This window comes from Chanodichthys erythropterus, chromosome 16 (assembly GCF_024489055.1).
Source record: "Chanodichthys erythropterus isolate Z2021 chromosome 16, ASM2448905v1, whole genome shotgun sequence".
In the NCBI taxonomy this organism is placed as follows: Eukaryota; Metazoa; Chordata; class Actinopteri; order Cypriniformes; family Xenocyprididae; genus Chanodichthys; species Chanodichthys erythropterus.
Genome location: NC_090236.1, coordinates 13,949,940 through 13,977,500, shown reverse-complemented (window position 1 = coordinate 13,977,500; position 27,561 = coordinate 13,949,940). Strand labels below are relative to the sequence as shown.

Here is a 27,561-nt window from a genome sequence, read left to right as displayed (position 1 = left end):
CATTCGCTCACACACACACACACACACACACACACTCGCACACACACACACACACACACACTCACTAACTCACACACATTCGCACACACACCAGCTTGTACACACACACAAACACACTCACACACATACATTCGCTCGCACACACACACTCACTAACTCACACACACCTGCACACTCACACACTTGCACACATGCACAAGCACACACTCAGACACACTCACATTTGCTCGCACACACACTCACTCACACCAGCTTGTACACACACACACACACACACACTCACTAACTCACATACATTCGCACACACACACCTGCACACTCACACACTTGCACACATGCAGAAGCACACACACTCAGACACATACATTAACTCGCACACACACACTCTCAAAACACTCTCTTCTCACTCACACACACACACACACACATATCTGAGTGAAACGCTTCTCAAACAAGAACAAATGTAGGGCGGGGCTTCATTTAGTCTGTGGGGAATTGATTGGATGGTTGTGGTTTGCTATTGGTGGATCTCGTGTGAGTGACAGGTTGCCCCGCCCTCATCATCAGAGAAGAAGATATTCTGATTCAAGATTACAAGGAACGAGTTTAACACAATCATGATGAGCACCGATAAATCATTAAGAATAAACACTGATATCCCACAGAAAACAAGAACTGTCAATTTTGATTTCATGGGGACTTTAAAAGAAGTTATTCCAAGAAATCTGTTTTTGTCTATAAATGAAAGGCAGCGTTCTTAAATACTTTCATTTGTGTTTCACAGAAGAAAGAGAATCAAAAGTTTTGAAGGTCATCGAGGAAATAAAGACAGAATGATGATTTCTGTGAACGATTTATCTGCATACTGTAAAAAATAATGTCACACCATCCTTTATCAGGCCTCGGAAACTAAAGCTCTGAAATACAAGTGAAATAAATCACACTGCATACTTAGTACACTTCTCCAATTTTATTTAAAAAATGCTGATGATTTTGAAGCAGACACAAAGAAATAATATGAGAGTTTAAAAATACAGTTATTAGAAAGAGCGTCGAGTCGATCATTATCTACCCTACAGAAACAACGGTTCTCATAACCTTTATACAAACTGAGGCTATTCCAAATCAAACAATGACAGAGATTATAATATTGTTAAATGTGGTATATAAATATTCAAACTTTACAAAATTTAATAAATGTATTTGTTAAAACTACAGAAGAAAAAGAGGTAAATACTTTTAAAAGAAAAGACTGTTTGTACAATAAAAGATGAGACGTGCAGGTACAAAACAAAAGTCTTCCGAGCTGAAAATGAGACTGAAGTCGAGTGTGTGTGTGTGTGTGTGTGTGTGTGTGTGATCATGTAAAATATGAAAGCATAGAAAAGTTCAGTAAGTGACCGCCGTTCACATCAAACACTCCGTGAAAAGATTCTAAAGCAAACGATTCAGACTGAAGATCCTGAAAATAAACGCTGCCCTCTGCTGGACATTAATCCCGTCTAAAACACCAGGACATTTTCACCACAAAATAAGGAAAACATTTCTTCAAATTATCATTTCTTGTCATGAAAGCGAGGACCGTTTAAGAACGGGTTCAGATGTGACCGTAATCACATAAATACTGTCAAGATTTATTTAAACCTGCGCACCATGACGTATAAATAATCTAAATAAATGTCAAAATTAAGATTATAATGAGAATTTAGGGGTTAAACGTCATGGAAATAATGTCACAATACTTGCTTTTGAATATGAAATGTGTTTTATTTTGTGGTGAATATGTTCTCAACAGGTTTATATGAATTTTATGTGACGGGCAGAATCAATCAGGTCGATCCTCGCACACGACAAACGTGATCTGATGACGCCAGCTCAGCTAAACCGCTCTGCTGAATCAGGAACGTCACGTGACCGTGTCATTAAATCAAATACGAGTGTCCGGCGTCCATCTTCTCGATCGTCCCCAAAGACTCATAAACCTTGAGCCAAACTCAATAAGTTAAAATCTGAATAATACAGGATAGAGATCTGCAGGTCAAAGGCAGCTCGCCTCGCTCGTCCCCCGCCAGCGTGTGAGTGTGTGTGTGTGTGAGTGTGTGTGTGAGAGTGTGTGTGTGAGAGTGTGTGTGTGAGAGTGTGTGTGTGAGAGTGTGTGTGTGAGAGTGTGTGTGTTTAAAGCAGGCTCGCCAGGCTTGTTGTGGGTCCGTTCTGAGCTTGAATCTGCACAGGAGGAGGGCCGTCCGTCCACTGAAACACACAAACACACGAACATTCAGAAGAAAACAAATGTGCAAATGTAGATATTCCTCAAATTAAACATGAAAACTCAAGACGTGTCAGCTGACTCCTCTCAGTAATGATGCTGCGAACGACTGATGGAGAAACTAAGCTTTTCAAATGGATCTCAAAATGCTTCACTGTTTTTTGATTCACTCGCTGGCGACTCCTGCTGGTCAGAACATTGGAAATGAAAACGTGCATAAAAACTCCTACATCTACAAATGTTTTATTGAAAATGTAATAAATCTTTCATATGAAGTGCTAGTTTAATACATGTTATTTTATTAAATTGTAGGGCTTGTTTTGTTTGTTTATGAAGTTTGATTAGGCTAATAAGTGCCACAGAATTAAAAAAACAAAAAAAACTGGCTTTTAAAATTGCAATTACAAAAAATAAAGATAGAATTGTAAGATTTAAACTCACTATTCGGACTTTCTTGAGTTTATATCAATTCTGACAAAAAGTCGCAATAAAATTTTAAGTTTTTTTATTCTGTGGCAGAAACATATGGAAGATGATTAGGACCAAGCAATTAAAAAAAATTAAAAAAATCAAACCACCTCAAGATTAAAGTTATTATAATGCAAGATTAAACTATTAAAAATCTGAAAGAAAATGTTAAGAATAAAATCATTAAATTTTGAGAATAAAGTCATGTTTCGAAAAAAGTGTCCTTAAATTGAGAAATAAGTCAAAATAAAATGTTGAAAAACAAAAATATATATATTTTTTTTTTAAAAAATCACGTTTCAAGAAAAAACATTAAATTTCGAGAAAAAAAGTTGAAAAAAAAATGTTGAGAATAAAGTCGTAGCTTGAGAAAAAATAAAGACTTTTCCTCTAATTTTAAGAGTTTTTTCTCGAAACGTGACATTCTCAAAATGTAATGATTTTATTCTCAACACTGTACTTCAATTTTTTTAATCTCAGATTATAATGACTTTAATTTTTTATTATTGCTTGGCCCTGATCCTCTTCCGTAGAAACTAGCTTCCATAATTCTTCCTTTTTATTATGCAAATGTGTGATCAGAAATACTGATCAGAGATCAGGTAAAAACCGTTTAGACGCCTTACATCTCCTTTACTGAAATCACGTGAGCTTCATGAAGTAGAGCAGTTAGTGATGGTGTGTGTGTGTGTGTGTGGTGAAGGCTGCGTACGCTGATGAGGTTGTGTTCGGGCAGGCTGCAGGCGGCGATGTGATCCTGCAGGAGCTGCTGGGAGAAGTTCTGGTGCATCTGTGCAGCTTCGTGCGCGTCCATGGAGTTCCCACAGGCCTTGTTGAGATCTGGACAGAGAAACACAGTCTGAGCTCAGAGCCGTCGCGCTACACATACAGATGTCCAGAAGAGTTACTGTGTGTGTTCGGTGAGACAGGAAGTCACTCACCCTTCAGCAGAGCTGAGGACCAGAGCTGCACGGACATGTCTGGGATCTTACTGGCCAACTGCATCGCTGGAACCACCATGTTGTTGCTCTCCTGAACAAACACAAATAAAATAAAACAAATGTTAACTGAAAAACCTAAAATTAGAAAACTAGAAATATTGCCTTAGCAAAAATCTGAAATAAGTTTAAAGTTGAAGCAATGAAATTATTTACTTGAAATAAATAAAAACTAAAACTATAAATTAAACCTAAATAGCAATATTTAACAAAATAAACTAATAAAATAAGCACACAATTAAAAATAAACAAACTAAAAATATTAATAATACTAAAATAAAAAGTAAACTAACTGCCTTTTGTAAACACCCACTGAAATATACACTGAAACATTATAATAAATCTAAAATTAGCTTCTATTAAGTTACATTATTTTTTCCCTACTCACTAATATACTTTTAAATTTATATTTATTTATGTTTGTATTTATTTTAATCGAATCAAATCTTAATTTAATACATCAATTACATACTAATTTTATTTAATTTTAATCACATTTTTCAATTGTATTAATCTGATTTATTTAGTTATTTTAACCTCATTATTTATTATTACCATTTTTTATTATCATTATTTATTACTATTATTACAGTGTAATATAACAGTTCCTCCTGAATGAGGTGTGTGTGTGTGTGTGTGTGTGTTACCCTGTGGTTCCCCAGCACGTAGAATATGTGTCCCAGCAGCACCAGAGAGCAGGCCGTCAGACGGTTCAGATCCTCAGCGTTAGACATCTTCAGCGTCTCACGCAGGAAGCGCCTACACACACACACACACACACACACACACACACACGAGACGGTCAATCCTCGGCATCAGTGACACACATCACTCACACACCTACACACACAGGAAGAGGAAACTCACTTGGCTTCATTGTAGCGTCCCTGGAAGAATGAGAGCAGCCCGCGGATGTAGAAGGCCGCTGCGCGCAAACAGTGAGAGCTGGAAAAGAGTCCCGAAAAATGCGTTCAAACTGTGTCTTCATTATAATAAAACAGGAAAATAACTGAATAAATGATTCAAACTTCATCAAACATGAGATTCAGCTGTAAAGCAGCTCTACAGAAGACGATAGAGTCAATATTCAGATCAATTCATCTGCTAAAATGACTACTTGAGTCTGTTTATGATCAGTTTTACCTGACGGGGAAGTTGTGGTCCGGGTTTATCCGCTCTAATAGACTGTACAGCTGCACAAATGAAGCGAGAAGAAGAAATCACGTCATTAGTCAGTGATTATTATTGATAAATCATAAATGAATTCCACGATTGACTGACCTCTTGATGTCTGTTGCCCTCTCTGATGTACACACTCGCCAGATTGGTCACGATGAACGTCCACAGCTCCTGATGCGTGGTGAGCTGCACACACACACACACACACACACACACACACACACACACAGATGAATGAATAAGATCAGCACTCTCATGTTTATCAGAACAGAGCGACAGTAGAGGCTTTACGGCTCTCACCCGCAGTGCTGTGGTGAACTGGGCCTCAGCGTTGTCCATGCAGTTCACAGAGATACAGTACAAACCCTGAAACACACCAACATCACATGATCAAAGAAACAGGACATATCAGCACAAAACTCACATATCCTTCACAGAGCTGCACGATTAACCAATAAAACCCAACTTCTCTTCTCTGATGATGAGGGCGGGGCAACCTGTCACTCACATGAGATCCACCAATACACCAATATAGCCATCCAATCAATTCCCCACAGACAGTCAAGCCCCGCCCTACATTTGTTCTTGTTTGTGAAGCAGTTTTACTCAGATATGTGACACAATAGAGAAGAAAAGACGAGCGCAACTTCCCTTTCATGCTGACTTTAATGGCTCCCTGCAGTTTTCCATCAAAATAAAAGTTTGGTGGTTTAATGTTTGAAATTTAAGAAATTAAGAAGCCCCTGTTATATCAGTTCTTCATCTTTATTATTATTCCTCCTGAATGGGAGTCAATGGCAGCCATATTAACCCAACATGAGAAAATGATGAAATTTGGCAGAACTGTAGAGATGGTAAAGAATAGTGATTTGGCCATTTTTGGAGTCTCTAGGAGCAACTCTATAGCGCCACCACCAGTTCAAAAATTGCATTCAGGTTTTTTCATTCATCATTTCTTATGAAAATTGACTGTGATGATCTTTGGACCAAATGACTGAGCATATTTTTTTATTCATCTTTGTTCAAAAGTTGTAATGTCGCAAATTTAACAAGGTTGACCCGAAATTGGCCAAACTTTGAGCAATCGAAACGAAAATTGGTAAGCTTCATCAGATCCATGATCTGAAGGTCCATGTCAAATTTGGGAACAGCGCCACCAACAGGTCATGAGATCTGAAAAATTTAAATTGATCTGAAAATTATGAAAATCATCTTGGGGTCTATAGATTCCTTGTGTCAGGCCAAATCCAGGGATACCGATTTTGCCAGGATTGGAAGAACCATTGGACCGACATTTTGAATTTTGTCATAAATTTCATTATCTTTTAAACTATTTGACATATCAGCACAGAATTTGTTAATTATCATCAGCATGTCCTGAAGGTACCTGAGAAGTTTGAACAGCTCCACCTAGTGTTCCAGAGATAAGGATTTTTGCACAAACATTTATAACTTTTGAAAACATTGTCCAAAATTTGTTTTCTCCGTCGTTTCTGGCTAATGCTTATTCTGATGAGGTGTCATATGCCATTTCCTTAAATGTGCCTGTCCACCATATTGAAGTAAATGAAAAATAATTTTTCTTCTACTCCTCCTACAAAATTGTCCAAAATCGTCTCAGCTAATCTTTGGACCGAGCCGCACAGAAATGACTGAACGGATATTTTTGATATTCGCGACCATTTGTCTCCGAATGTGACCTTGCTTGTGTTTGTTGTCTTATGCTAGTCAGCTTAGCATGCTAATTGATTAGTTGTAAAAGTTGCTTCTGAAAAGGTCTTTCTGAGAATGATCTCATCTGAACTTAATATAAAATGCAGTGCATTTTTTAATAAAAATTCTTCATTTTGAGTTGATAGTATTGTACTAGTCTTTCTTCCTCCAGGATTAGAAATGTGTTTTTGTTCATTCTGTGTTCAATATCATCTAAACTTCTGTTTATTTTGAGTACATTCTCATCTATACTTCTGTACTTCAATTTTTGCTGTTCTTGCTCTTCCTGTTTGGGGAATCCCCTTTGGGGTTTGGCCCCTGTATCACTGCCTACAGCTATATTATTAGTATTGTAATTTTATTGTTGTGATGTAAAAAAAAAATCTAAAAATGTTCATTTATTTTATGTCCATTATTTAGAAATATTTAGTAATATTAGTAATAAATAATAATAATAATTTTAATCAATGATTTTGGCCAAATGTACCATTTTCCCCCCGCTTTTTAAATCACAATTGCGATTTTACCAAATCGTGCATAAATAAGTGCCTCAGCACAGTTAGTGTTTTCCTCACCAGCAGCGTGTGAAGCTGAGCGGCGTGATTGGAGAAGAGCCGTGGAGACTGCTGACACAGCTGACACACCTGAGAGATCTGTCAACACACACACACGTGTTACACAACACACAGTCATCAGGAACAACACACTACAGTGTCGATCACACACACACACACACACACACACACACACCTCCTGCAGCGCCGTGGCCTTGTGTCCCGTCACCAGACGACACATGATGATGTGCTCCAGCAGAATAACTTGAAATGACGACAGGATGGGGCTGCAGTCCAGCACTGGCAAACACACAGAAACATCAGTCATCACACACATCAGCATCTGTGTGTGTCTGTGTGTTCAATCATGTGACCAGACTCACTCTTGAGCTTCTCTAACTGCATGAGGGCTTTATCAGTGTATTTCTGGGCCTTCTCCAGGTATCCAGCCTGCATCGAGTGCATGACCGTCACCTGAAACAATCACACACACAGCCATCAAATCAGCGAAGGATAAAGCAGATGTCTAAATTCTCCGAGTCAGAGATGAAGACGTCGCTCACCAGATAGACGAGGACACACATGTGCTCCTTGGGCAGCCAGTGGAAGAGGTCGGCCGAGTTACTGGGCAGGATTTCATCATCGTGGAGTGTGGAGATGGTCTGGATGCACTGCTGGAGCTGCTTCAGACACGGCTTGACGCTCTTCACCTGCACACAGCATCACAGCACACTCGGTTCAACACCACCGACAGCACTCACTGCCGTCTGCCGGCTCTAATGCAACCAAACATCAAGCCTGCAGGCTCTGTGTGAATGGTGCAGACGTGCGGTTTCATTTCACACACACACTGAAGCATGTGTGACGCTTGCAGTGTTTTGAGTCACTTCATCTGCATTTCACCGTTTCATTTGAGAAAAACTATCTTCATATCATACATACACAAACTCAAAAGGTCTCCACTGCAACCTGTCAAAATAAAAGTTTGGTTTAACTTGAAGAAATTGTGACAGAAATATATTGTGTATACATATACAGTACAGTCCAAAAGTTTGGAACCACTAAGATTTTAAATGTTTTTAAAAGAAGTTTCGTCTGCTCACCAAGGCTACATTTATTTAATTAAAAATACAGTAAAAACAGTAATATTGTGAAATATTATTACAATTTAAAATAACTGTTTTCTATTTGAATATATTTGACAAAGTAATTTATTCCTGTGATCAAAGCTGAATTTTTAGCATCGTTACTCCAGTCTTCAGTGTCACATGATCCTTCAGAAATCATTCTAATATGCTGATCTGCTGCTCAATAAACATTTATGATTATTTTCAATGTTGAAAACAGTTGTGTACTTTTTTTTTTTTTCAGGATTCCTTGATGAATAGAAAGTTCAAAAGAACAGCATTTATCTGAAATACAAAGCTTCTGTAGCATTATACACTACCGTTCACAAGTTTGGGGTCAGGAAGAATTTTATTTTTTTGAAAAGAAATTAAAGAAATGAATACTTTTATTCAGCAAGGATGCATTAAATCAATCAAAAGTGGCAGTAAAGACATTTATAATGTTACAAAAGATTAGATTTCAGATAAACACTGTTCTTTTGAACTTTCTATTCATCAAATAATCCTGAAAAAAAATATTGTACACAAATATTTTGTACAATTGTACACATTAAATGTTTCTTGAGCATCAAATCATCATATTAGAATGATTTCTGAAGGATCATGTGACACTGAAGACTGGAGTAATGATGCTGAAAATTCAGCTTTGATCACAGGAATAAATTACTTTGTCAAATATATTCAAATAGAAAACAGTTATTTTAAATTGTAATAATATTTCACAATATTACTGTTTTTACTGTATTTTTAATTAAATAAATGTAGCCTTGGTGAGCAGACGAAACTTCTTTTAAAAACATTAAAAATCTTAGTGGTTCCAAACTTTTGGACTGTACTGTACTGTAATATATATATATATATATATATATATATAGTACAGTAGAATTTAGTTACATCTCAATTTAATAATATTAACACTAATAATAATAATTAGTTTTTTAATTTATTTTTATTTTTAAGGAATAATCACAATTTTTTCGTCCATGTTTTAATTTTAACAGGACAGCTGTTGTGCAGCACTTTGTTTGACAAAAATGTTTAATTTCATAGGATTAAAAGATAAATTAATGTTTTATTCCTTCATTTGATTGCCAGAAAATTTAAAAAATACACAACAGAATTTCTGAAGAAAAAAAAAAGTTTTAAATGAATTCAATTAAATTAGACATGCTTTTTGATTATTAACATTTAATTAAACAATTAAAATGGAATCCAGACAACTTAAACAGAATTTGGTCAAATAAACATGTAATTTTTGTTAAACTTTTAATAAAGTTGTTGTTAAATTGTATAAGTTTTAGGATTTCAATTAATCGGACATGCTTTTTGATTACCAAAATTTAATTTAAAGAGTGCAAAAAAAAAAAAAAAATTAAATCCACAAAAATTCTAATGTAAAAAATGGAATTTGGAAAAAAATAAAACTTATTTCATAGGGCCCTAAAAATGTAATTAAATATATATTTTTAAATACACGTTTTTTGATTACCAAAATTTAATTTAAACATTAAAATGGAGTCAAAAAAAAAGAAAAAAAAAAGAAAAAAAAAAAAAAAAAGAATTTGAAACAAAATAGAACGGATTTCATCGGGCCCTACATGAAAGTTCCCATTCAGTCTGACACATTCATCATTCAGCATCTGCATATTGTCAGACCTCTAGAGTTCATCAAGAATATTTTATACATTTAATGCTTGATTTTAAGGACATTATTTACTTTTGTACAGGAAACTGCACTTGATGACCAGCTGCTATAAAGCTTCAGAACTTGTTTGTAGGTTCAAACAAACCCGTTTTATCGGCCTCTGTTCGCTCAAGCACAGAATCAGTGCATTTGTCAGTGAAATACAGCTCAAAATCAATTCTGTGTGTCAGAGAGAAATGTTTGAGCTGTGAACGTTGGTGGGAATGACACTTACCTGTCCGGCATCCAGGTAATGCGTCACCTGCAGCACCAGGAAGAAAACACGCAGGGACTCCTTCTGGATGGGGTTTCCCTGCCAGGTTTCCACGATCTGCCCGCACAGCGTCAGGAGCGGATGAACCTCCTGCAGCTTACGCTCCATCAACAGCAACTACAAACACAGAGAGTGATTCAGCAGCGCTTTCACACAGGTCACATGACCCATTCAAGCCAGTATTTGCTGATGTACTGTAGAGCGAGTGAGCACTGATACTCACCATGCCTTTGCTCAGCAGGAAGAGCGCTCTGTCAAAACAAAGTTTAATCATTTACATGTCGCTGAAATTAAACGTCCAAGTCTCAAATGCATGTGATGTTCTGAAAGTCACCTGGTGTATTCAGATCCCACGACTCTGGCATATTCAGCGCCGACTCCCAGCAGATCGCAGGCCGACACCAGATCCTTCTCTAGCGTGTGAAGTTGCTGTAGGGAAACAAACACCCTCCAGCTGTTAGAATGACGTCGCTCACGTTTAACCAAGAAAGACCGGCTTGTCTGAGATTCATCTTTACAACTTTCATCAGAGGTGCTGATGAACAAACAAACAAAAGTGAGTAATAAAAAATGTGTGTGTGTGAGAGAGAGCGTGCATATGAGTGTGCGCGACCGTGCGTGTGGAAGTGTGAGTGTGTGATCGTTATCGTAACTCAAATATACTCGACAGTTTCATGCTCTTTTAGTATTCACTCGTGTTTATTAGCTCTGAATGCTCCGGTCGTCTGCTCGTCTTGATGTTTGATTAATTCAGGAAGTGTTCTTTCTTGGAGCAGATAAAATAAAATGAAGTTCATATATCTGACAGTCATTGAAGAAAATGTAGCCATGTGCAGTGATACTGAAAACTGAGGATGAATGCATTGTGGAAAGGAACTGAATCATGAAACCAGTGACTTTCATCGAGTCCCATCATCACACACGTGTTTCAGGTGGGCTGTAATGAAGGGTTTGACGTACCGCCAGCTGAAACAGCAGTCTGCAGTGCCAGTACGGCGTCTGCTGCGAGATCTGGATGGCCTTCCGTAACAGCGGCTTTGCAGAATCAACCAAGTTCTAGAAAAAAGAAGAGCAAAAAGTCATTTTTGACATGTTAGCGCATTACACGTCAATGTTCATGTGTTAAATCACTCTTCGTGTGTGTGATCTGTAGAGGATTCACTTATCATGAATTAACATGTAGCGATCTGAATAGAGCTTTTCACAATACATAGCTTTACAGAAAATGCTTGTTTGTGAACTCAATCTCACCTGCTGGCAGTAAAGCTCTGACAGGAGACTCGCCGCCTCGAATTTAACATCCTCAAACTGCGCTACCTGCACACCTGTGCTAAGGAAAACTCGAATAAAACATTTATCATGTGCTGGAGATCAGCCAAAACTCAAACATCACAATCTCAACACAATTCAAGTTTGACATTTACTTCATAATGTGGTAAAGGATACTTGCTGTGAGATAAACCACTGAAAGAGAGACAGAAAGAGACATTAAACCATCACAGGGAAATCATAAACACATTTATAAGTGTCAACAGCAGCGAATCGAACATAACACACAGAAAAGAAGAAAAAACACTAGAGCTTCTTTCAAAAGACTCACATTATATATGATTCATAACAATAAGCTGTTAAAATCAATAGCACTTGAACGAATTCCATCATTGAATCTGTTTGGGTGAATTAACAACAACAACCACAACAATAATAATAATAATATTATGCCCGGGACTGCGGCCTTGTCGCTCGGCTGACGCCTCGGGCTTTCCTGCGCTCTCTCACCGCTTTCTCGAGGTGCGTGCGGGCCAGCTCACTGTTCTTCGTGTGGTGGTAGAGCACCGAGCCCAGCTGCAAATGCGTCCGGGCCTCCACTCTCTGCGGAGGCTTAAACTGGAATACGGCCTGCAGGCAGTGCACACACAGGCGGATTTTGGGAGGACTGGAGGTTCGAAAATGTTCGGCGAAACCGAGAAGAGCCAAATACCAGGAATCCGGGGCCTCTGCGCCTGCCGCCGCCATCATCACCACAACAACAACAACACGAGAGCTCAGGGAAACCTCGCGAGAGCGCAAACCGCGGCGAGAGTTCAACGGCCCTACCCTGAGAGCTTGGCTGAATCTCGCGAGAGGAGCAGATTGAGGGACGCGCGGGGTTTGACAGGAATCATAAAACGAGTTTTATGACAATGATGATAATTGTTGTTAGTGTTTTTTCCCTTTTCTTTTAAGCTTTTAATAAAAATTAAAAAACTAATTAAAATAAAAATTAAAACAACCGTTTCGTCACATAAGAAAAATCATAATTATGGCATTCAACGTCGAGGTTAATTATGATTAACCTCATAATTATAACTTAGTATGTAATAAACTTTTCACCTCATAATATCAAATTTTTATATAAAAATTATTTTTTGTCAGAATATTTAAGATACCAAAGCATGATTCATATTTAAGATACTAAAGCATGATTCATTTTGTGACGAAAATTTGCTTCCATATCACAATGCATATATATATCAACATTTAACAAGTCGAAAATATGACAAAAAGTCATCATAATTTCTACATTAATCTCATAATTATAACTTTAGTATGTAATAATTTTGACTTTTTACCTCATAATATAATTTTTTTTATATATAAAAAAGTTGATTTTATTTTGTCATAATTAAGATTTACTAAAGCATGATTCTTTTTGTGGCAAAATATGCCACAAAATGTGGTTTGTGGTTTCTATGTCAAACATATAATAAATACTGTATATCAACTGGAAATTATGACATAGAAAAGTCATACTTATGACTCAGTATATCATGATTTCTACATTAATCTCATAATTATAACTCAGTATGTAATAAAATAAACTTTTCACCTCAATTTTTTTATAAAAATAATTTTCTGTTGGCATAAAATTTACTAAAGCATGATTCATTTTGTGACGAAAATGTGCTGCTATATCAACCATATCACAACTTATACAAATAAATATATCAACTAATTTAAAAAATAAATGAAATTATTAAATAAAAAGTCATACTTATGACTCAGTATATCAATTTCTACATTAATTTAATAATTTTTACTTAGTAATTTCAACTTTTTACCTCAGAATATCTTTTTATAATAAAAATTATATTTAATTAAGATTTACTAAAGCATGATTCTTTTTATGACGAAAACAATCTTCCATAAGCATATCACAACGAACAAATATATTAACTAATTTTCCTTTTTTTAAGCTAAATTCTACAATATGTTACTCTATGAGAACTCTACATTTAATTTGCTTCACGTCCATTTAATCTTCTCTAGAAATAAACATTTAAATCATTACTTATTAAAATAATCAAGAAAGGAAATGTGTCTCTTCTAGAAGGTTTATAAACAAAACTCTGATTTTAATTCTCATTTTTACTCCATGGAATATTTGGACAATGTAAAATGTATTGAAACTGAATTAAATGAATCATATCATTAGTTCATAGAAAACAACACGAGGACTGAAGGAAGAGGGTTATATTCGCTCAGCTGGAGAACAAACAACACACAGAGAGAGCTTGAGGACCACAGACGTTTAATAGATCTCAATGACAGACGTGGAGTTTAATCTGAGGACTGGAACAAGCCTAAAATCACTCACTTTGTGCAGGTTTGATTCGTAATATCTGTGCTCATCAATGGGTAAAACTGACATAAAATCCAGGAGCTATAATATTACACAGCTGACTATATCATGGGGTTTTTACAGTTCTCAATAAATGTAACATAATAAATCAAAACATCTTTAAAGGAACAGAAACACTTGAAGGGCTCGAGTCTGTGAGCGGATCACGTGATCCACGGGGGAAAAACTCTATTCTCTGAAATAATTCATCCTGATATGAGGGAGAAAAACACAAACAGAGAGAGAGAGAGAGAGAGGTGATGGTGATGGTGATGCTGCTGCGTTCAGTAGTACGGCCTCCTGGGATTGTTCTGCGCAGGAACAGAAGAGACGGGTTAGCAATCGAATAACACATTAGAAGCTTCTCTATAGCTGATCATGTGATCGAGTGGTTTGGTGCGTTTGACATCAGCATTGGGTTTGTTTGGTTGCTACTCGCATTTATGATACAAATTAATAACATTCAAAAAGTGGGCGGAGCCACTTTTACTAAAATGTCTATAACTCTTGAACAGAATATTTTCACCAAAATTGGCACACCTGTGTAAGAGCTCATTCTGTGGTCGTGTGAAAAAGGATGCGGCAACCGGCCACTTGGTGGCGCTATAACAGGAAAAACACTTGGAAAATGGCTATAACTTCTTCACTGTTATTCCGATTGACTTGAAAATGGGCATGCAGTGTCTTTGTCCAAGGTGTCATAACTTTCTATGAGGACATTGGCGTATCTCAAAAAACATGTCCACCATCAGCCAATGAAGTTTGAGCAGCTATCAGACAAGGGTATTTTGTTTTTTTTTAAAAAACTACTTTTGGTCCTAGGTTTTCGACCCGATCAGAACCAAACTAGTGCAGCAAGATTCTCTGGAGTCTAATTGTCAATAACCAAAACGTTTGAAAAGTGGGCAGAGCCACTTTTACTAAAATGGCTATAACTTGTGAACGAAATGAGATATTTTCACCAAAATTGGCACATCTGTGTAAGAGCTCATTCTGTGGTTGTGTGAAAAAGGATGCGGCGACTGGCCACTTGGTGGCGCTATAATAGGAAAAAAACCATAAAAATGGCTCTCATTTCTTCACTGTTAGTCTGATTACCTTGAAAATTGACATGCAGTGTCTTTGTCCAAGGCACCATAATTGTCTTTGAGGACACTGAGGTATCTCAACATGTCCGCCATCAGCCAATGAAATTTGAGCAGCTATCAGACAAGGGTATTTTGGTTTTTTGAAAAAACTACTTTTGGTCCTAGGTTTTTGACCCAATCAGAACCAAACTAGTGCAGCGAGATTCTCTGGAGTCTAATTGTCAATAACTATATATTAAAAAAAAAGTTGAAATTCTGATTCACGGTCTCTAAGGGGCACCAAAACGTTTGAAAAGTGGGCGGAGCCACTTTTACTAAAATGGCTATAACTTGTTAACGGAATGAGATATTTTCACCAAATTTGGCACATCTGTGTAAGAGCTCATTCTGTGGTTGTGTGAAAAAGGATGTGCCAATTGGCCACTTGGTGGCGCTATAACAGGGAAAAAAACATAAAAATGGCTATCAGTTCTTCACTGTTAGTCCGACTGACTTGAAAATTGGCATGCAGTGTCTTTGTCCAAGGTGTCATGATTGTCTATGAGGACAATGGCGTATCTCAAAAAACATGGCCGCTATCAGCCAATGAATTTTGAGCAGCTATTAGACAAGATTAATGGAGGCCGATTGGAATGAAACTCGCTGGGCCTGTTTGTGTATCGCGCGATTTTTCGCACACGCCCATAACATTTGTACCACATGGTTGAACTCCTCATTCTGAACAACTTTGCCTCTAGGACCGCAGCTGCCCATCGAATTGTACGTTAAATATTGGAGATTGTTTCAAAAATCAACTTTGGAGAACTAGTCCTATGTTTTTTGGCTCAACCTCGATAACTGTTAAAAAGCTTTAATAACTACATATTTCCTATGGTAAATTGACTGTATTTGCTGTAAATGGTGTTTTCCATCTTTAATTGAGACTTTAATTACAGGCTTGCTAAATAAAATATTATACCTTTTTACGCATGTGCTTAAAGGCCTGAACCCTGATTATTGCTGCTCGCAGCTATATTTAATATTTTGTATTGGGTTGTGGAAACGAGCTTCCATTGCGCTGTGATGATGATCAGGCACTGAAGAGACTCACCAGAGGGTTCGGTCTGAAGCGATACGCCAGCATCATTCGCTTACGGAAAGCATCATACTCATCGTCACTCTTGCTGAGTTCAGCGGGTCGGTCCACACCGAACCCTGCGCCGTCCACCGCTGTGGAGCCTCTGCACACGCACACACACACACACACGCGCACACACACACACACACACACACACACACACACACACACACACACACACACACACACACAAATCATCAGCACTGCATTTCTTTGTCATCCAGATCTGTGTCAGGTGATCCAAGCAGCAAATACAAGTGTAAACGTGTATATGAGATAGAGTGTGTGTGTGTGCATGTGTTTGTTGTGTGTGTGTGTGTGTGTGTGTGTGTGTGTGTGTGTGTGCGCATGAGTGTGTGTGTTCACCTGTTGACGGGGTTTTTGATGCCCTGACCATCAGACCCCAGACCATCGCCTTCTTTCCAGCCCATTTTCATCAGCATCTGGAAACCGATGTTCTCCACCGTCAGCTTGAACTCCTTGTACTCGGAGTAATCCGGGTCTCTGCCCTCCTGCGCATCACAAACAGGAAACAGACACAAGTCACACCAGAACTGCTTCCTGTGTCATTCTGAGACACATTTACATGTTACAGAAGTCTTATTGAAAGTCTTATTACCCTGAAACTGCTTTGAAACAATCTGAATATAACAGAAATAAAGCGGACATGACGTGACCGCTCTCACCTTCAGAGCTTTGAACGTCTCCATGAACTTCTCCAGCTCATCAGGTGGCAGGAAGTCACCAATGAAATGCTTCCCTTTGCCCATCTCAGTCAGCTGCTCCGCCCACTCTGTGAGAAACACACATCACATTTACAGACCTCACGAACGCTCTTAAATCACAGGTGTCCTGCGGTGACCTCTGACCTCTGGTCTTCTCCATCTCCATCTGTCGGAGTCGATGTTCCCAGGTTCCGGCCTCGGGATCCAGCTCTTCGTCGCTGTCGTACTCGTGCTGGTGGTTCCTGATGGCTTTCTCCCACATCAGCTGCATGTCCTGCATCGCCCGCTTGTGCTTCATGATCATGTCGTACATCTCCTGCATCTGATACACACACACATTTATACATTCAAATATTTTCATGGCATGCGGGGTTTGTGGGTAATGACTGTGTGGGTGTTCGTACTTCCTGTTGTTCTTTGAGTTGTTTCTTCTGGTCATCTGACAGCTCCGTCACGCCCACCAGACCCACCGGCTTCCCCTTCTTATATCCCAGACTGCTCAACTCCTGATCTACACACACACACACACACACACACACACACACACACACACACACACACACACACACACACACCAGAAGAAGTGTCATCAAATTATACATCAATACATGTGTTTGTTTGTTGGGGATGAGAGGAAAATTCAAATTAGATCAATCTACCTGCTCATAATTACATAAAAAGGTAGATTGGTCTAAATTAAATCTGAAAAGTATTCAGACTAGTTCTAAAGACAGACTATGTTTAAAAAAAAAAGTTATGACCTTAAAAATTAGATGAGTGAGCAAACACTGAAAATGAGCTGGTTCAGTGAATTGGCATAATACTAGAAAATTATTATAATTATATATTTTATACACAAACTTGCTTCACTAAATAAGCACAATTCCCTAGTATTTTCAGAGTCAGATTTGGAAATGTCTTTGAAAAAAAAAAGTATTTTTCCACAAATTTTGTATGTATGCAAATTGTATAATATCCAAGATACACATTTCTAGTAATTGTGCAGTTAATTCTCATATTGTATTTTCAGAAATGTTTGGAATATTTTTTTTTCCTCCTCAAATTTGTCACTACTGAAACACAATAATAAATAATTTAAAAGGAAGGATCACACTGACCTGTTAAGAATTTGTTTACATCTACCTTGTAAGTGTATTTTTTTCTTTTTTTTTTTCTTTTTTTTTAAAGTTTACAGGTAAATCAATAACAATTTTAATAATATTTCAAGTGTAATTTATGAGATTTGTTGTATTTTGAATCCAGTCTGTCTTTCTTTGTAAAAGTTTATCAAACTGATTTCAAAGTGAAGGATTCATTAGTTTGAATAAACATTGAATCAAACACTATAATAACATCTTAGTTGATCATTTAATATACTTTATTTTCGATAAAACATCTCGTTTTGGTCGTGACAGTAATGTGTTGGTAGTGACCACATCACATTACAGGATTTTAACTTGCATACTAAAACATTAAAACACTAATTATTTGCATAACTGTGCTAAAATTGTGTTTATTTCCCCCAAATAAATGATTATGCGTTCCCTTTTGTCACTACCAAAACAATGATGTCATTACCGAAACTTCACCACATGTTTTGGTAATGAAAATTTGACACTTTTGAGCCGCTCAAAGATGATCAGCACATGGTTATCTAACACAGTTCTGAACAGTTGAACACACATAAAAACTAAATTTACTGTAATAACACCCAAAAATGTTTTGCTTAATTGCAGAAAAAGGTGTTTGTTAGTGACGTTCATTAAAGCTCCACACAGATTTTCACTTTTGAACACATTTAACTCAGAATGATGATCTATCTGCTGTGAAAGAGGAATATTTCCTGATCAGAAATGTAGAAGTGTGTTAAAATCAGTCTCAAAATCATACACTGTTTCGGTAGTGACATGAACATGAGGGACACATTTTTTTACATAAAGATTCGTGATTTAAAATTAAAATATAAGATAAATATTTTTTTAACTTCACTTTAAAAAAATTAAAAATAAAAAATATATAAAAAAAAAAAAAAAAAACAACAGAAAAAATGTAATTATTTCAATATAATTTTTACAAGTTGTTATTTATTTGGTTAGGGTTTGAAACAGCCACCTCCCAATTGAAATTACCCAATAAAGGATGATTTTTATATATATATATATATATATATATATTTTTCTGGAATCAGTTTGAATCATAAGGACAGTGAGAGTACCAGACAGTGCAGGAGTGCTGGATTCGGCCGCAGCGATTGGAGGGCTGATGACGCTCGGCGAGGGCAGCTGGACTTTATCATCTTCAGCTCCCCACCTGCTCTTCCTCTTCCTCTTGGCAGCGGTGGGCATTTGTTCGGGCGTGACGGGCTGAACAGACGTCTGCGACTCACAGCCGCTTCTGGCCTGACGAAACTCGTCCACTTTGGCCTTATAGAAGCGATGAGCAGCGCTCTGATACTCGTACAGGAAACTGACAGAGAGCAAAAATATCATCTTTTATGCTTTCACATTTCCTGTTCAAGTCTGTGCTTTTCTAAACGATGTTTGAATCTTTGCATCGATTGCCTCCTTAAGAAGAATCCACACTGAACTGAATCAAGTACCTGAATGCAGGATTGTCTCGGTTGTGCTGAGCAGCCATGATCTCCACCTCCGGGCCGCCGTCCGCCACGAAGCGCGCCAGTTTCTCCGCCACCTTCCTGGTGCTTTCGTCCACTGAGGAGGAGACTTAAAGCAGCCTATCAGAACCGGCAGCAACTCAAACTAAACAAGCTCCATTATGAGTGAGTGTACTGCAGCCAGAGGGAGAGCTGGGATTGGGTTGGGGAAGAGGACAGTGACGTCTGCTGCCACACATTCACACTCATCACTTCACACTCATGTTACGCCACCCATCGCAACAGGCTCCGGTCGGACGCGTCTGCTCTAGTGCACACTACACGACTGAGACACGGAGCGTGCGAGTGTGAGAATGTGCGAGCGAGTGTGTGTCCGAGCGTTATTGTGATTTACAGTTTCACTCGGATATGCGTCACAATAGGGAAGAAAAGACAAGTACAATTTCCCTTTTATGACGACTTTAACCCTTATAGGGTCTTTTTAGACCCCAAACGACGTTTGCTAAAATTAAAAAAAAAAGTTCTCTTTGTCCAAATGACATGAAACTTTGTACAGTTGTTCACACTTTGTAGATCTACAACTAAAAAACAAATTGGAGCGATATCTTGTGTTTATAAAAAAAAAAAAAAGTCACTCTCAGGGTCTCTCCAGAGACTCCAGGCAACAAAATGTAATTTTGTAACAAAATAATTGTTTTTAAAAAAAAACAAATGTAATTTTACTCTGTTTATTAATGTTTTTACTTTATATTTGTGCAGTTTTTGGAGGATTTATCATATTTTTCAAATTTATATAAATAAATAAATACATATTTTGTAAATAGGTTTTTATACAAAAACAGCTTTTTATGTAAAATTCACTTTATAAAAGACCCAAATTTCTAACTTTTCATGGGGATCACATGGATAATTTGACATGGTTTAATGTGAGATTTTTGTCCATCTTTTGGAAAATGCAGTTTTAAAAGAGTTAAAAAAATGATCACTTTATCCAGTAGATGGCAGCAGAGCTCCACTATTTGAAAGACATCTTTTCACAAGTATTTTTCAATTGGATTCATATTTTAATATTATGAAATTACAATTATGACAATAAAAATTACTTTTTGCCAAAGTTTAGCATTTTTTTGTACTAAAAAAAAAAAACATTTTTCAATAATGTTGATTTTGAGTATGAATTTTGTCCATTTTCTAAGCGGGGTGTCATTATAATGTAACAATATTGAAAAACTGATTTTTTTTCAGTACAAAAAAATACTAAACTTTGACCAAAAGTAGCTTTTATTGTTATAATTGTGATTTCATAATATTTAGATGTGAATCAAACTGAAAATACTTGTGAAAAGAGCCTTTCAGTCAGTCAAACAGCAAATAGTGGAGCTCTGCTGCCATCTACTGGATAAAGTGATCATTTTTTAACTCTTTTAAAACTGCATTTTCCAAAAGATGGGCAAAAATCTCACACTAAACCATGTCAAATTATCCATGTGATCCCCATGAATGAAAGTTAGAAATGTGGGTCTTTTATAAAGTGATTTTACATAAAAACCTGTTTTTGTATAAAAACCTATTTAAAAAAATATTTTTTAATTTATATAAATTGAAAAAATATGATAAATCTTCCAAAAACTGCACGAATGTGGAGTAAAAACACTGATAAACACAGTAAAATTACATTTGTTTAAAAAAAAACATTTTGTTACAAAATTACATTTTGTTGCCTGGAGTCTCTGGAGACCCTGAGTGTGCACCCCAAAAGAAGACCGCACAAGGGTTAAGATCGCTCTCCTCTCGTCTAAAGGTACAATCCTCAAACTCAAGCTATTTAATAAATGTGTCCTGTAGTGTGCACATTCAGAGCGAAACGAGCATCACGCATCAGTCCTGCTCATGTAAAGAGTCCTAAACAGTGTCTATTTGATGTGTGAATGTTTGTGAGTTCTCTCTCTGTCTCTCCACAAACATTTAGTCGAGTTGTGTGTTTGTTCAGATGTGGTTTCTGCTCACCATCAGACTGAGCGGACGTGTCTCTTCTGATTTCAGCCACTTTCCTCCTGTAGTACAGATAGTCCTTACTGTTCTTCTCAAACAAGAACCTGCACAACAGAGTCAGAGCTGAACCATGCGGACTGGATTCAGTTCATATCTGAAGAACTTTACACAGTTTTTGAGCTGAAATGATCTGAATAATGTCTTCCGTAGAGCTGCTGAATCTGAATGTGTCTCATATCTAAATGAAGTTTGCATCATTGATTCTGTTGTTTTTCCTGTTTGATGCTGTACTGTACAAAGCGCTACAGAAACTCCTAATCAGTTGCGGTTTCAAACCCTCAAAGCAGCGAAACTATAACTGAGCAAGTAACGGAAGTGAAACTCACGAGAAGACGGGATCGTCTCTGTAGTCCTCCATGGCCTTCTTCTCCAACTCGGCACCGCCTTCCGCCACAAACATGGCCATCTTGTCGATGATGAGCCGCAGGTCTCCGTCCTCTGGGGGGGAAACTTTAAGCAGGCTATGAGAACGCCGGCATAACGCAAACACTGAACACAGCTCACATCAGCACACGCATGTCTGTCCCGTACAGCTGATCATCTGACAGTCAACGTCCAACAAAGACAAATAAAGCATCACACGTCGACACTGATTCATTTAGCACTCGTTCATTCAATGCAGCTCATCCTAAGCTTCATTCGTCTTCTGAGGTCACATGATGCAGACCCATATTTAGTCGTTATGCACAGATGAAATCTCGTTAACGAATCATAACAGGTTAGATGTGTAATGTACATGCAGAGATGAACTGTTCACAATAAGAGGTCTATTAGGACTGGGTAAAAAAAATATTGATTTCTCGATTTTAATCGATTCTCATTTTAATGAACCGATGTCGATTCTTAAATCCCAAGAATTGATTAGTCTAGTCTGTTTTCAGTTGATGAATGAGCAGAATATGTAGCTGATATTCTGTAACTGATCAAAAAATAATCAATATCAAATCAAAAACGTAATTGAATCGAATTGTGACAATTGTGTCAATACCCAGCCCTAATGTCTATAACATGAATTTGGTAAATAGAGAACTTTAAATCAAACCAAACCGTTTTGGTTCCCATTGACTTCCATTATATGCACAAAAAATACAAGGGAAGTCAATTTTCTCCCGATTAAGTGACTGTTGGGCGAACTAGTCCTTTAGTTCGTCTGTGGCGTTAAATGAACCAGCTCTTGACGAGGGAGAACGCTGGTGTAGAAACGGCCTTTAGATGAAAGTTCACCGGTCAGAACCAGACTGAGATGAAGTGTGATACCTTTGACCTCCAGAAAGTGCGCATCATCCTCCTCCTCGTCTTCATCGTCGGGGGAGCTGAACACACTGGGTCGGGCGGCGAGGAGCGTCGACTTCTTGGACTGCGAGTAGTTCTTGAACTGATTGATCATGCTGCTGACGCCCAGACCCGGCCGCTTCCCGATGAGAATGCTCTTCTTCTGCGCTTGTGTTCCGGCTGCTGATTGGTTCTGAGCACAGGGGGCGGGGCCGAGGGATCCTAGAGGACATGACATCAGCACAGGCAACATTACAATAACTAAATGATACTAATATATAGGCTATACATATAAAAACAGCAGAAACATCTTTGATATGTTGGTTTTGTCTAATATGTTGCATGCTTAAGAAAAAATATGGAATTCTCTTTTGACTATTACACTAAGTTAATCTGTAACTAATTCTTCAATAAAACACATTTGGAAAAAAAGCAGTTGTCATGTATAGATATGAAGCTTCACAAACAGTCTTTTCAACCACACAGTATCATTATTTTTGTCTTACAATAATTCAAATGATCACAGAAGTACTGAAACGAAAGTTTGGAAATAAACACTGATGTCTACGGTTGTTGATCACCTTTTGAAAGTAGTGACGCTTCAAATAATGACTGTATCGATTATATCGACAAGTGACGGTTAAACAATGTATTTGTCATTGAATCGATTCAAGAGATTCGTTCAAAAACGCTGATCTATCCAGTAATGAAATAAGTGAAGTATTTATGAGTGAGTCATTGAATCATTCATTCAAGAGATTCATTCAAAAATGCAGATTCATCTAGTAATGAAACAAGTGAAGTATTTATGAGTGAGTCATTGAATCATTCATTCAAGACATTCATTCAAAAATGCAGATTCATCTAGTAATGAAACAAGTGAAGTATTTATGACTGAGTCATTGAATCATTCATTCAAGAGATTCATTCAAAAATGCAGATTCATCTAGTAATGAAACAAGTGAAGTATTTATGAGTGAGTCATTGAATCATTCATTCAAGAGATTCATTCAAAAATGCAGATTCATCTAGTAATGAAACAAGTGAAGTATTTATGACTGAGTCATTGAATCATTCATTCAAGAGATTCATTCAAAAATGCAGATTCATCTAGTAATGAAACAAGTGAAGTATTTATGAGTGAGTCATTGAATCATTCATTCAAGAGATTCATTCAAAAATGCAGATTCATCTAGTAATGAAACAAGTGAAGTATTTATGACTGAGTCATTGAATCATTCATTCAAGAGATTCATTCAAAAATGCAGATTCATCTAGTAATGAAACAAGTGAAGTATTTATGAGTGAGTCATTGAATCATTCATTCAAGACATTCATTCAAAAATGCAGATTCATCTAGTAATGAAACAAGTGAAGTATTTATGACTGAGTCATTGAATCATTCATTCAAGAGATTCATTCAAAAATGCAGATTCATCTAGTAATGAAACAAGTGAAGTATTTATGAGTGAGTCATTGAATCATTCATTCAAGACATTCATTCAAAAATGCAGATTCATCTAGTAATGAAACAAGTGAAGTATTTATGACTGAGTCATTGAATCATTCATTCAAGAGATTCATTCAAAAATGCAGATTCATCTAGTAATGAAACAAGTGAAGTATTTATGAGTGAGTCATTGAATCATTCATTCAAGAGATTCATTCAAAAATGCAGATTCATCTAGTAATGAAACAAGTGAAGTATTTATGACTGAGTCATTGAATCATTCATTCAAAAGATTCTTTCAAAAATGCTGATTCATCCAGTAAAGAAACAAGTGAAATCTCAATGAGTGAGTCATTGAATCATTCACTAAAGAGATGCATTCAAAAACACTGATTCATCTAGTAATGAAACAAGTGAAGTATTGAATGATTCAATGACTCACTCATAAAGTGAGTCATTGAATCATTCATTCAAGAGATTTGTTCAAAAACACTGATTCATCCAGTAATGAAACAAGTGAAGTCTTAATGAGTGAGTCATTGAATCATTCATTCAAGAGATTTGTTCAAAAACACTGATTCATCCAGTAATGAAACAAGTGAAGTCTTAATGAGTGAGTCATTGAATCATTCATTCAAGAGATTTGTTCAAAAACACTGATTCATCTTGTAATGAAACAAGTGAAGTATTTATGAGTGAGTCATTGAATCATTCATTCAAGAGATTTGTTCAAAAACACTGATTCATCCAGTAAAGAAACAAGTGAAGTCTGAGTTATTTAATTATTCACTCAAGAGATTCATTAAAAAATGCTGATTAATCCAGTATTGAAGCAAGTGAAGTATTTGAGTGAGTCAATGAATCACTGATTCAAGAGATTCCTTAAAAAAATGCTGATTCATTAAGTATTGAAGCCAGTGAAGTATTAATGAGCGAGTCATTGAATCATTCATTCGACCTGTTTTTTTTTAAAATAACTTATTCAAATTAAACATGTTAAATAGACTGCAGCAATTAACATTTTGTCAGAACCTCTAGTGAATGTTATTTTGTTTAGTTGTTTGTTTGAATTGCGCAGCTCTATTATCCAGTGATGCGCATCAGTGTCAATGTTGAATCAGCTTTAAAGTTTAGTGAAACCAACCAGTCCTTCAGACATCTAGACTATGTTTACAGGGAAATGTATGTTTTCTATGGCGTCCGTCTAGTCTGTAATTTGGCTGAATGTTTATGATGCTTGACAGAGAGAAACACAATCTCACCTTCATCAGTGCTGGACTTCTCTTGCTGCATCCTCAGAAACTGCTGCAGGAAACTGCCGTCATTCACAAACTTATTTGACGTGGAGGATGATGAGGAGGAGGAGGAGGAGGATGATGAAGATGAAGAGGATGAAGATGATGAAGAAGCCTGTGAGGGAGGAGAGCTGAAACACACACACATAGATCAGCACAAACACACACAGACGTGATCACGCATGTTGTGCTCATCAGAGGTGTGTGTCACCTGCTGGTTTTGTTCTGCTCCGGCTTCGGCTGAGCCTGTTCTCTCAGTTTGGCCTCGATCTCTCTCTTCTTCTGAGCGATCAGCTCCTCCTGTCTCATGATCACATTCAACTTACTCTTCTGATGAGTCTTCCTCCCGCCACGACCTGAGACAGACACACACACACACACACACACACACACACACACACACACACACACACACACACACACACATACACACACACAGGTGAATCTCACAATAACCGTCAACAATATGATTTCTCTGCAAAATTCAGTAATTTTTTTTTTTCATCGTTTTTTCTTAACAATTAACCATCTTTTCTCATTAGCTTTGTGGGAGAAATGTCATCTGGACTCATTTTCCTGAGATTAATTTTCCTATTTGGTCCATTTCTATCATATTTGAGCGGCTCAAAAGTGTCAAAAATTGTCAATACCGAAACATGTGGTGAAGTTTCGGTAGTGGCATTATTGTTCTGGTAGTGACAAAAGGAACTCATAATCATTTATTTGGGGGAAATAAACAATTTTAGCACAGTTATGCAAATAATTAGTGTTTTAATGTTTTAGTATGCGAATTAAATGTTACTGTCACGACCGAAATGTGATGTTTTGTCAAAAATAAAGTATATTGAATGATCAGCTAAGATGTTATTATCGTGTTTGGTTCAATGTTTATTCAAACTAATGAATCCTTCACTTTGAAATCAGTTTAATAAACTTTATGACTTTTACAAAGAAAGATCTGATTCAAAATACAACAAATCTCAGAAATCACACTTGAAATATTATTAATTTTAATTGTTATTAATTTACCCGTGAAAACGTTTTTTTTTAAATAGTAAAAAATATATATTTACAAGGTAGATGTAAACAAAATCTTAACAGGTCAACGTGACCCTTCTTATTAAATTATTTATTATTGTGTTTCGGTAGTGACACATTTGGTGAGAGAGAAAATATTCCAAAATTGGCTTAAAATACAATGTTAATTAACAGCATAAAAAGTTGAAATTGAGATAGTCATAACTGTAAGAATAAAAAAAAAATCTAAATTATGACATTAATTATGGCATAAAAAGTTGAAATTATTAAAAAGACAGAATATTATGACGACATAAAAAGTCATTATGACAAACTCGAAATTATGACATAATAAGAAATAGAAATTCGTTATTTCTTCTTTGACTTTTTAATCACTTTTTATGTCATTATGATTTACAAAAGAATGATTTTTGTCTCATTTGGCAGAAACGGGCTTCCACACAAATAAACCGAGATTTTCAATGAAAAATAAAGACAGAAATCTTCGATCACACGAATATAAAGCTGATCTTTGATCAAATAAACAAGAGTGTTTATGATTGCAGCAGTTTAGCGCAGAAGCGGCTAATCTCGGTCAAAACAATCGAAACAATCATCATGTCGACAAACAGAGTCTAGGAACGAGAGACAGACACATAAACAAACGCACATATGTCAGATAATAAAGCCTTAATGATGAGGTTTTAATGTCTGCAGCGTTTTACCTGCGTCGTTGGACTCCATCGCGCTAATGTTGTGAAGCAGCTGCTGCTTCTTCTGCGGCTTCAGGAGCAGATGGAGAATAAAAGCGCAGCGCTCAGAGCGCCCCCTACCGGCCGCCTGCTGCACATGCGCATCTCTCTGTGTGTCATACTTGCTCAAGTTGGATAGACAGTAGTATAAAGAAATATAAGCATGCTTATAATTGTATTCACGACCATATAGAAACTACAGGAACAAACTGGAGTTAATTAAGCATCAAATGATGAAGATAATGCTGTTGTGAT

At 36.9% G+C, this 27,561-nt stretch overlaps 2 protein-coding genes across 4 annotated transcripts; both read right to left on the bottom strand.

Moving 5' to 3' along the window:
* Window positions 1-107: 107 nt before the first annotated feature.
* Window positions 108-12,465, bottom strand: mau2 (MAU2 sister chromatid cohesion factor). Of its 2 annotated transcripts, XM_067364259.1 has the most exons (20): window positions 12,043-12,465; window positions 11,710-11,727; window positions 11,515-11,580; window positions 11,224-11,319; window positions 10,598-10,692; window positions 10,487-10,514; window positions 10,225-10,380; window positions 7,742-7,888; window positions 7,562-7,652; window positions 7,375-7,478; window positions 7,200-7,277; window positions 5,212-5,277; window positions 5,014-5,097; window positions 4,876-4,925; window positions 4,600-4,677; window positions 4,380-4,491; window positions 3,676-3,766; window positions 3,447-3,574; window positions 2,135-2,250; window positions 108-2,092 (listed from the first exon to the last, which is right to left on the bottom strand). In XM_067364259.1, exons 1-19 carry the CDS (start codon window positions 12,280-12,282, stop codon window positions 2,176-2,178), a joined length of 1,803 nt encoding a protein of 600 aa, XP_067220360.1. In that variant the 5' UTR covers window positions 12,283-12,465; the 3' UTR covers window positions 108-2,092; window positions 2,135-2,175. The 2 variants fall into 2 exon arrangements, with proteins under 2 accessions (XP_067220360.1, XP_067220359.1); XM_067364258.1 differs by having other exon boundaries at window positions 110-2,250; window positions 12,043-12,464.
* A 1,316-nt stretch (window positions 12,466-13,781) lies between these two features.
* Window positions 13,782-27,343, bottom strand: sugp1 (SURP and G patch domain containing 1). Of its 2 annotated transcripts, none has more exons than XM_067364256.1 (14): window positions 27,280-27,343; window positions 25,749-25,893; window positions 25,505-25,668; window positions 22,778-23,014; window positions 21,847-21,970; window positions 21,476-21,564; window positions 19,454-19,565; window positions 19,070-19,320; window positions 17,259-17,365; window positions 16,999-17,176; window positions 16,816-16,922; window positions 16,496-16,641; window positions 16,103-16,232; window positions 13,782-14,235 (listed from the first exon to the last, which is right to left on the bottom strand). In XM_067364256.1, the coding sequence occupies exons 1-14, from the start codon at window positions 27,296-27,298 to the stop codon at window positions 14,209-14,211; spliced, it is 1,836 nt and encodes a 611-aa protein (XP_067220357.1). In that variant the 5' UTR covers window positions 27,299-27,343; the 3' UTR covers window positions 13,782-14,208. The 2 variants fall into 2 exon arrangements, with proteins under 2 accessions (XP_067220357.1, XP_067220356.1); XM_067364255.1 differs by having other exon boundaries at window positions 13,785-14,235; window positions 19,454-19,577.
* Between the last annotated feature and the right edge of the window lie 218 nt (window positions 27,344-27,561).